This window comes from Canis aureus, chromosome 26 (genome assembly GCF_053574225.1).
Source record: "Canis aureus isolate CA01 chromosome 26, VMU_Caureus_v.1.0, whole genome shotgun sequence".
Lineage (NCBI taxonomy): Eukaryota > Metazoa > Chordata > Mammalia > Carnivora > Canidae > Canis > Canis aureus.
In genome coordinates, this window is record NC_135636.1 from 21,921,410 (window position 1) to 21,932,449 (window position 11,040).

Consider the following 11,040-nt stretch of genomic DNA (forward strand, 5'->3'; position numbering starts at 1 on the left):
CCACCCAGGCATCCCTCACGATTCATTTCTTTAAAGAGATATCCTTGTTTTATCCCAATTTCCTTAAGTTTTAACACAAGAACATCAGCAAAACAAGAATCATGGAGATAGGTTTTTTAAACTATGAAACAGAGTAAACATTTTTAAAGACTCTATACATTCATCAAAGGCACATAAAGCATTTCACAGTTCTTAAAATGTATCTTTATTATTAAAAATACCATACACGGTAGTTCAGAAATACTGAGTGACAGGGTGAGGAGCTGACTGCCTTGTTGTGGGCTAATGGACTACATCAATCAGGCTTTTAACCGAATGCAGTAGCCGCTGTGTTTTAGGGAACAAGCACTTAGTAGAGCTCACAACCCCAGTCACTCTGTCATTGTATAAGTGGTTTAAATGCAGTTGCAAACATTTAAGGTACCTTCAGCTGGACAGCTCCTCATGGTCTCCCTACCTAAAACACGGAATATGAAAGTAATTAAGACTCAAATGGCACTTTTTCTCTGGGAGATGGATCCAAGGAGTTGAGTGGGAAGGGTAAAAACTTTTCACCTCATAATCCCATGGGGGCGGGGGGGGGTGGTGGTGGTTTTGTTTTCACCACTAAGTATGTCTATGACAAACAGCTTTTCAAAAAAAATATATCCCACTAGCTACCATGCCTTCTTTTGTCTCCAAAGTTCCATTAACATTAAGTCTCAAACAAGGCTACGCAATCTCTAAATATCTAAGGGGCACCTGGGTGGGTGGCTCAGTGGTTGACCGTCTGCCTTTGGCTTAGGTTGTGATCCAGGGGTCCCATATCCCCCCCTTAGCAGATTCACAGGGGGCCCCCCATCAGGCTCACAGCGGGGAGCCTGCTTCTCCCTCTGCCTATGTCTCTGTCTCTCATGAATAAAATATTTTTAAAATCTCTAAACACGCACCAACATGTATATGCAGGGTAGGGCAGAGTTCTTTTAGGCCCAACCAGGATATTTAATGGGAAGCTAAGAGAGTTCAAAGTACCTTTCTCTACAAATGACTCCTAAACTTGCGCTGAAACCCTAAATTTTCTCCAAAATGTATTCTAAAAATTAATACGAAGAGTTCTCCTTGAAAGATCCACTATTAATAGCAGCAACAAAAAAACTTGTTTAACACCCTATTATCCTTCCATGCCTCCTAGTATAACTACTCTGTTGACACCCTGTCCCCAAAATTTGTGCTTTCTCCCTTCCTGGTGTTTCCCTAATGTCCCTTTCCTCCAGTTATCAAAACCTCCAAGCTGCATCCGTAAGTGGGTGCTGTGAGGCCCAGTGTAGGACAACAGGGATTGGTGGCAACAGCCGTTCCTCAGCTCCCAGCCCCGTGTTAATCAGGTGGGACTATGATGGCAGGTCCTCCAATTATGCACATTGACCTGAAATTCAGGCTGTTAGGAGAAACCTTCTGGTTTTTAAAATAGCATGCGAGGGATAGCCTGGGTGGCTCAGTGGTTGAGCGTCTAATTTTAGCCCGGGGCCTGATCCTGGGGTCCTGGGATCGAGTCCCGCATCAGGCTTCTCCCTCCGCCTAGGTCTCTGCCCCTCTCTGTCTCTCATGAATAAATAAATAAAAACTTTAAGAAAAAAATAAAACAGCATGAACCAAAGAACACATGTGCAGGCCACCCGCTGGCAACCCTCGAGTTAACCAGCGTCTTCCATTCCGTCCAGGCTCCCTCAATCCATCCTTCGCATCACTGCCCGCTCAGCTTACCCAACACACGGCTCCTGAAGCCAAGTCCCAACCCTCCTGCTGTCGCTCGACGTCCACAGAGCCGCTCTCCGCCGTCCCCAACTCCCCTGCACAAACCCTTCACTTCAACGAAAGGTGTCTCCTCCCCCCCCCCCCCCCCCAGCGGCGTCCCCGCCAAGATGGCCTCTGATTTACCCTCCTGCTCTGCTCCATCAATGCCCACACTCGAGGCAGGAAACCCATCCTGGGAGTAACCCTTCCAACACCTGCGGACGTGAGTCAAGAAACCTGCTTATTTTAAAGCGAAAAGATTGAACTTTCAAGAAAGAATTTAAATCTCCTTAGAGGCAAATTCCAACGGCCTTCTCTGAATCGCCGCCTCCCCGCCCAAATATTCCCAAGGGGGAGCAGAGAGCTCTAGGCAGGCTCAGAGGAGGCTCCTGCCAGTCCAGGCTTTGCGGGGTCCCGCCGCCTCCACCCCAGGAAGGCCTGGGCGAGGTGGCAGACGGGCAGGGGACCCCCGCCAACCCTGCGAGGCCGGGCGCCGCGCGCTGCCTCCCGCGCCCGAGGGATGCCACCCGAAGCAGAGCCCGCAGCCGCGGTCCCGGCCGCCGCCCCCTCCCGCGCGCTCCGCCGGGGCGCTCACCCAGAGACCCGCGGCGCTGCCCAGGCCCCGGGCCGACAAAGGGTCAGAGAGCGAGCGTGCGCTCCGCGCGCGCCACCCGCCAACATCCGGGGGCGCCAACCCCGCCGCCGCCGCTACCTTGTCCTCCGGCGGCGCGTCCGGCTCGCGGGCCGCCCTCTGCCTCAGCTCGGTCATGCTTGGGGACCCCGGCGCGACGTCGCTGCAGGGGAGCAGCGCAGCCGCCGGAGCGTGCAGCTCAGCGCGGGCGCGCGCGGACTCCGCTCGGCCGCCCTGCCCCGCCCCGCGCGAGCGGCTCGCAGGACCCACCGCAGCCGGGCCGCGGGCGGTGGAGCTCGGCCCCGCCCAGCGCCGCCGCCGCCGCCGCCGCCCTTTCACCCGGGCGGAGCACAGTCGGCCCGCTCCGCACCGGCCAGCTCTCCCCTCCAGGGAGCAGGACCCCGGAGCGAGCGCGCACGCGCACCGCCGCCACCGCGGCTCCAGCGATCCACCAATGACGCGAATCCGTCGGGGAGGCGGGGCCGCGGGAGGCGGAGCAGAGCGGCGCGCTGAGGCGTGCATTGGGCCAGCTGCGCGAGGAGGCGGGCGTTTCCGAAGCAGACGAGCCAATGGGAGCGCCGGGCTGACAGCGGACTGGGGGCGCTGGCACTCGGGGTCCTAGAGGTAAATCGGGTGCCCCGGGGGGCGGGGCGGCATCCTCCGAGCTCTCCCCTGCTGGGTGCTTGCTGCTCTCGGCTTGGGGTCCTCCGTGGCCGCGGCTCGTCCCTCACGTGTACAGAGAGACACTCGTTAGGTCCTCGAGTGGAAAAGCCGAGGGAGCCGCGCTGTGTAGGAGGAGGCTCACGTGATAAGGAAGCGAAGCCCAAACTTCAGTCGGCTTGGCTTTGGCTTTGCCAATCTGTCTCTAGCAATTCCGGAGTGTTAGATAGGCTAGCCTCTGAGCTAAGTAGTCGCCTCATCTCATAAAGAGAGAAGTAGACACGGTGTTTATTTTACAGATAAGATCTTCCGCGGTTTTTCAAACTTCTGCCTCCTGGACTGCTGAAAGAGCTTTTCTTGGACAGGAATGCCGGCTGCCTCGTTCACAGGGGATCCCCCTGTGTACCGGACATATCCTTAGTACTTGAATGGATTTAAAGATTCTCCTAAAGGAAAAGGATCGACCAAGGTCTCGTAACTACAAAGACATTGCCCGCTAGGAATTAGAACACAGATCTGTTAGTTACCAAAGCCCACGACAATCATTGTCCATATTGCCTCGTTCAAACATCGCCTTCAGCCGTTCTTATTCTCAGCTTTACGAGGGGTGTGAAACAAGCATGAGATGGGGTCCCTTCCTGTAAGCATACCGTCACTGAACCCAGAGAAACGCGCACACGTAGGAGTGGCGATTTCATGTCAGCAATTTTGTCCTTAGCTGTGGCTTCTGGATAAGGTAGTGAGAATTCTGAGAAAGGCATTCTATTTTCTTGATTTCTGTAAGTATAGCCCCAAGTTTCTGTAACAATACTTCACAGTGACAGTAGACTAGGTATGGGGTGTGCTTGGTTTCCTACCCACAGCATTGCACAAATTCTTGGCGGGCTTTTTGTGGGAGAAGAAACAGACCGCTCCTTCCAGGCCATAATTTTTAGAAAGCTTTGCTTTTGTATTTTATTTTGTCTTTTGCTTCAATGTTATTTATAAAAAATAAATAACATAGTAGTGGTCATTTTAAAGCTCTTTTAATCTGTTGAGGACTGTGTGACCATCATATGACCAATGTCAGTGATTGCTTCTTCATCTAAAGATCAGACACCTCTTGAGTAAATGAAGCAAGGTTTATTACCTAAGAGATGTAGAAGGATGTCAACACAGAGAAAGCCACAAAGGTCATCCTCTGACATAGAGGTGTTAGTATCCAGATCCTCACGGTTAGGGTACATAATTATGAAAGGTACAACTGAGTAAGCATCGCATCAGTCCTTCCAGCTCAGCTGTTGACTTTCAAACCCAGCCTAATATAAAGGAGGCTGAAGAGCAGTGCATAGCAATCAGTTTCAGAGTGTACAGTATGATTACTAGGGTAGATAAACCCCTACAATTTGGCCTGAACAAATTTCTCAGCCATTGCTCTAAGCCCTTCCAGGCTAACTGAGCTTAAACCAAGTACATATCTAAAGTGCTGTAGAGAACCAAGGAGCAGGTATTCAGACCACTGAAAGTCATACTAATAGACCTTTAGGCAAGCATTAGGTTCTCTCTCTCTCTCTCTCTCTCTCTCTCTATATATATATATATACTGTAGATATATATATACTATAGAAAGAAATTAAAAGTAAGGATCTCCCCCATCTCCACCCTGAAGAAAAATTTTGATCCTTTACATTACCTTACACCTGCTCCTCTATCCCTGAGTTTTCCCTTCTAGTCCTCATATTAGCTCCTTCATGTAGCGTCATTTCTTTCAGGCTTGTGGCTTATCTTGTTTACAATGACTTCTTTTCATTACATTCCTTGATTAGTTCCCATTATTTTTAGATGTTATTTTGATTACTTGATATAACTAGCAAGAAATTCTCAAGTCCCCCAGAATGTTTGGGCTGTGAGTTCAGTATAAGTGGAAAGCTATTGTTGTAATTATTATTCTATAATAAAAATTATTTTATAATAAAAACATTTGAAAACTGTATTAGTACAAACAACAAGAAAATCCTTCAGTTCCCTGAATAGTGTTTTTCATCTCTTAGCTGGGAAGAATTGTCAATAAACAATTCCTTAAACAGCAACTTCTTTTAAAAATTGTCGGGATCCCTGGGTGGCGCAGCGTTTTGGCGCCTGCCTTTGGCCCAGGGCGCAATCCTGGAGACCTGGGATCGAATCCCACGTCGGGCTCCCGGTGCATGGAGCCTGCTTCTCCCTCTGCCTGTGTCTCTGCCTCTCTCTCTCTCTCTCTCTCTCTCTGTGTGTGACTATCATAAATAAATAAAAATAAATAAAAATAAAAATATAAAAAAATAAAAATTGTCAATAAATAGGTGTGCCTGGAAGGCTCATTCCGTTAAGCATCTTCCTTTAGCTCAGGTCATGATCCCAGCGTCCTGGGATCTAACCCCACAACAGGCTCCCTGCTCAGTGGGGAGTCTGCTTCTCTGGCCCTGCTCTTGTGCTCATGCTCTCTCCAATAAATAAATAAAATCTTTTTTAAAAATTGTCAGTAAACATAAACAGACTATCTGCTTTTTATCTTGCCCTTCAACATTGCCCTTTCAGTATTTACTTTGACAGATGTTCTCAGATAACTAAACTTCCTCAATTTAATGAGGCAACATACAAAATGGAATTGAGAGTGTGCTCTGCAGAATTGTCAAACTTCTTAAAGCTTCAAAAATGCAAATCCTGCCCTCCCACAAACTTACAGACGTACTCAATCATTAGTCCATCTAAACTAGAGTCTAGATGTCGGCAAAACTCTAGGTCTCATTTTTTCAAACCAATAGTCTATGTAGGGGCGCAGGTGGCTTTAAGCAAATATTCATCTATTGATCCCACATGATCCCACATGAAACAGTACTACTCAGTCTTGATTATTTATCAGAATTATCTGGGGAGTTTCTAAAAGATAGTAATGGACCAACTAAATAAGAATTTCTAGAGATGGAGCCTAGAGAAAATAGGCTTTTTTGCTGTTAATCTTCTTGGGTGTTTCTCTTTTTTTTTCTTTTTAAAATTTTATTTATTGAAGAGACAGAGCACTAATAGGGGAGAGCATAGGAAGAGAAAGAAGCACACTTCCCACTGAGCAGGGAGCTCGACACAGGACTGGATTCTAGGACTCTGATATCATGACCTGAGCCAAAGGCAGATACTTAACTGACTAAGCCACCCACGGGCTCATCCCCAGGTGTTTCTAATGGGCAGCTAGACTTAAGAATCACTCTAACATGGATCCCTGGGTGGCGCCGCGGTTTAGCGCCTGCCTTTGGCCCAGGGTGCGATCCTGGAGACCTGGGATCGAATGCCACGTCGGGCTCCCGGTGCATGGAGCCGGCTTCTCCCTCTGCCTATGTCTCTGCCTCTCTCTGTGACTATCATAAAAAGAAAAAAAAAAAATCACTCTAACAGATATCACCTTATAAGGAAAGTTGCCAGAAATCATATAAAATAGTTTACGGCATTTTCTCTCCAAACATTCATTAACATTTTCTTTTTTTAAAAGATTTTATTTTGGGACGCCTGGGTGCCTCAGCAGTTGAGCATCTGCCTTCGGCTCAGGGTGTGATCCCTGCATCAGGCTCCCTGCATGGAGCCTGCTTCTCCTCCCTCTGCCTATGTCTCTGCCTCTCTCTGTCTCTTGTGAATAAATAAATAAAAGAAATTAAATAAATAAAATAAATTAATTAAATTTAATAAATTTAATAAATTAAATAAATTAATTAAATAAATAAATGTCTCTCACAAGAGACAGAGAGAGACAGAGACATAGGCAGAGGGAGAAGCAAGCTCCCCACAAGGAGTGTGAGGCGGGACTCAATCCCGGTGCGGGTGCGGGGGAGATCTCCACTTGAGCCAAAGGCAGAAGCCACCCAGGTGTACCTCATTAACATTTTCTGATCAATACATGTCCCACGAAGAAAATTTGGAAAATGCAGAAAAGCATAATGGAAAACATTAAAATCATTCATGGTAGTATCAGCCACAGGTAATTAATTACTATTTACATTATTGCATTTTCCTTCTATTTTCCATGCACTTGCACCTAGTATAACAATTTTAGAAAATTGGAATACTACTATTTATACCATTTCATAACCTGACTTTTCTGTTTATCATTCAGTGCCCTTTAAGAATGGTATTTGTTTTTTTATTCATGAGAGACAGAGAGAGAAAGAGGCACAGGTAGATGGAGAAGCAGGCTCCATGCAGGGAGCCTGACATGGGGCTCCGTCTCCGGTCTCCTGGATCAGGCCCTGGGCTGAAGGCGGCGCTAAACCGCTGAGCCACCCGGGCTGCCCTAAGAATGGTATTTGAAAGGCTGTTTAGTATTCCATGTTATAGATTTAACATAATTTACCAATATTTTGTTAGACCTCAGGGTTATTTCCAATTTCAGAGGAATTTTTAATAATTCTACAAGAAACATTCTTTTGTTTGTGAGTAGGCTCTAGGCCCAGCGTGGAGTCCAACACAGAGCTTGAACTCACAACCCTGAGATCAACACCTGAACGGAGATCAAGAGTTGGATGCTTAACTGACTGAGCCACACAGATCCCCCCCTATAAGAAATATTCTTAAATGTGCTTCATCTTGGTAAGTATCTCTAATTACTTATTTAAGAAAATATCCTAGAGGTTGAATTTGTGTGTCAAAGAATAAATAAAATTTGAAGGCTTCATACACATTACCAAATTCCCACCAGAAAAATTACAATTTATACTGTAATCTTCAATGCATGAAAGTGTCCCCTTCCTTGATTTCTTCCTAACAGTGAATGTTTTTTTTTTTTCTAACAATGAATGTTGACACAATTTTCATTAATTTGGTAGATTAAAATTCTGTCTCCCATTAACTTACTTTTGTATATTAATGTGGCTAACCATTTTGTTCATATACTTACTAAGACTGAGCTTTGGACACTGCAAGCTAGCTACTTCTGGCTTTTGTTTGATGCATAAAGTCCTCTTTTTTCTTGATCAGTTTGACTTAGCTTCTCTGTCATGAAACTTAAACTGTACTAACCAACACAATGCTCTTAGCCATACTGAGTTTTAAAACATATGTAGTGGGGATCCCTGGGTGGCACAGTGGTTTGGTGCCTGCCTTTGGCCCAGGGCGCGATCCTGGAGACCCGGGATCGAGTCCCACATCGGGCTCCCGGTGCATGGAGCCTGCTTCTCCCTCTGCCTGTGTGTCTCTGCCTCTCTCTCTCTCTGTGACTATCATAAATAAATAAATTAAAAAAAAATATGTAGTAAAAATAAATAAATAAAATAAAACGTATGTAGTCATTCCTTAGTTTTATGGAGGCTTTCCTTTTATGTTTAGAAGCCCATAGCAAGATCTCATGGATATTTACCAAAAGACTTTCACACATTATATTGGGTTTATATTTATTTGAAAAAAAATTTTAAGATTTTATTTATAAATAAACTCTACATTCAACATAGGGACCAACCCCAAGGTCAAGAGTCACATGCTCTATTGACTGAGCCAGTATGGATTTGAATTTTGAATTTATTTATTTGAGTTTTAATTCTTTAATCTATCTGGAATTTATTTTGGTGAACAGTTATTAGGAAGAGTCTATACCTTTATTATTTCCTAAACATTTAATCAATTTTGATAATTCACTTAATACATTGTTTTTCTCACTGACTGGAATAGCACCTTTACCAGATGTTAAAGTGATCCTTTTAAAACACAAATTAGATCATGTCAAAGATCTTCTGATAATTTTCTCTCACACTTGCAAAGTCCTACAAGCTCTCCTACTTCCCTTTGCAACCTCACCTTGCACCAGTACCCCTTTTACCAGTGTGTTCCAGACATATCAATCTTTGAGTTCTATTATATGTCAATTATATCTCAATAAAACTGAGGGAAATTACCCATAAAAAATATCTTCGAATTCTAAAATGAAGTACTATCTGCACATCTTCTAAACATGCTGTCCTTTTTCAACATATTATTCTTTCAGCCCAGAATACTCTTTCTTCCACTCTCCAGACAGCTAGCTTTTCTGGTAAAATCCTACTACCTAAGAGGGCCTTCTACAACAGGTCATTGCCCTCCATATATCCTCATTTCAACTGACCATGTGCAATGTGGGTACCATATGGGTGGAGTTTAATCACCATTTAAAATGTCTTCAAGTTGATTACACTTAGATCTAGCATTAAACCAAAATGTAATTATGTAAGCAAAAAACCAAGAAATAGAGTAGCCAAATATACATTTATTATTAGTGAAGCAAATGTTCCTCCTTGGAATGAACAGATTCCACATTTTGCAAAGGAATGGAGACTCCAAGAGAACTAAGAAAGGAAAATAAAGATGGATAAAACTATTATGTTTTGATATTAAAATGTATGCAAAGGATAGTTGATCATACATAAAACATGAAGGTCCCCCTATCAAAATTTACCAATGGGAAACCATCAACAAAATGAAAAGGCAACCTACTAAGTGGGAAGAAATAATTGCAAATCGTATAAAGGATATAAGGGGCTAATCTTACATAACTCAATAGCAAAAACCAAACAATCCAATTTAAAAATTGGGCAAAAAATCTGAATAGACATTTTTCCAAAGACATGCATATAGCCAACAGGCATATAAAAGATGCTCAACATCATTAACCATCAGAGAGATGCAAATCAAAACCACAATGAGCTATCACCTCACATCTATTATCAAATAAACAAGAAATAGTGTTGACAAGGAGATGAATAAAGGGAACCCTTGTGCACTTTGGTGGGAATGTAAATGGTTGCCCCCCATGATGGAAGTATGAAAGTTCATGATGGAGTATGAAAGTTCCTCAAAATATTAAAAATAGAACTACGATGTAATCCAGCAATTCTACCTTGGGATAGTAATCCGAAGAAAATTAAAACACAGGGGCGGCCTGGTGGCTCAGCGGTTTAGCGCCGCCTTCGGCCCAGGGTGTGATTCTGGAAACTCATGATGGAGTCCTACATCGGGCTCCCTCCATGGAGCCTGCTTCTTCTTCTGCCTGTGTTTCTGCCTCTGTCTCCTCTGTGTGTCTCTCATGAATAAATAAATAATCATTTTTAAAAAAAAGAATTTGACAACCAAAACAAATTTTAAAAAAATGAAAACACTAACTTGAAAAGATAAATATATCTGCATGTTCACTGCAGCATTGCTTACAGCAGCCAAGCTATAGGGACAACCTGAGCATCCATTGATGAATTAATGGATACAGAAATTGTCATATGCACACATATACACATCAGAATATTATTCACCCACAAAAAAGGATGGAATCTTGCCATTTGCAACAATATGGTTGGATCTTGAGGGCATTATGCTAAGTGAATAAATCAGATAAAGACAAATACCATTTGATCTCTATATGAAACCTAAAACAAAAGCAAAAACAAAAACCGGAGCTCACAGATGGAGAACAGATGGGTGGTTACTAGAGGTGGGAGTGGGAGAAATGGGTGAATTGCTTTCTTGTTTTTATTCAAAGTGACTTTAAAAACTTTTTTAAAAAGGGGGTGGGGGAAAAAGGTGGGGGGAGGGGACGCCCAGGTGGCTCAGCGGTTTAGCGCCGCCTTCAGCCCAGGGCGTGATCCTGGAGGCCCCGGATCGAGTCCCACAGCGGTCTCCCTGCATGGAGCCTGCTTCTCCCTCTGCCTGTGTCTCTGCCTCTCTCTGTCTCTGTGTGTCTCTCACGAATATCTTTAAAAAAAAAAAAAAAATTTACAAATGGGGACACCTGAGTGGCTCAGTGGTTGAACATCTGCCTTTGGCTCAGGGCCTGATCCCGGGGTCCTGGGATTGAGTCCTGCATCAGGCTCTGTGCAGGGAACCTGCTTCTCCCTCTACCTACGTCTCTGCCTCTCTGTATCTCTCATGAGTAAATAAAATATTTAAAATCTTATTTATTTGAGAGAGAAAACATATTGGGGAGGGGCAGAGGGAGAAGGAGAGGTAGAAGCAGACTC

General features: G+C 44.5%; 1 protein-coding gene and 1 long non-coding RNA gene across 3 annotated transcripts in view; one reads left to right on the plus strand and one right to left on the minus strand.

Annotated features, from left to right (window-relative positions):
• Positions 1 to 2,845, minus strand: part of CDS2 (CDP-diacylglycerol synthase 2) — a 62,385-nt gene extending 59,540 nt beyond the window's left edge. Inside the window, exon 1 of one of the 2 annotated variants that reach the window (XM_077872301.1) lies at positions 2,486 to 2,845. In XM_077872301.1, the coding sequence (XP_077728427.1) occupies positions 2,486 to 2,542 (57 nt within the window). In that variant the 5' untranslated portion in view covers positions 2,543 to 2,845. Of the gene's footprint in view, positions 1 to 2,368 lie in introns of both variants that reach the window. The other variant, XM_077872300.1, reaches the window with a different exon arrangement.
• Positions 2,769 to 8,340, plus strand: LOC144298005 (uncharacterized). The gene is made up of 3 exons (XR_013365005.1): positions 2,769 to 3,028; positions 3,364 to 3,843; positions 7,506 to 8,340. It is a non-coding gene; the product is annotated as an uncharacterized LOC144298005 (long non-coding RNA).
• Positions 8,341 to 11,040: the final 2,700 nt, after the last annotated feature.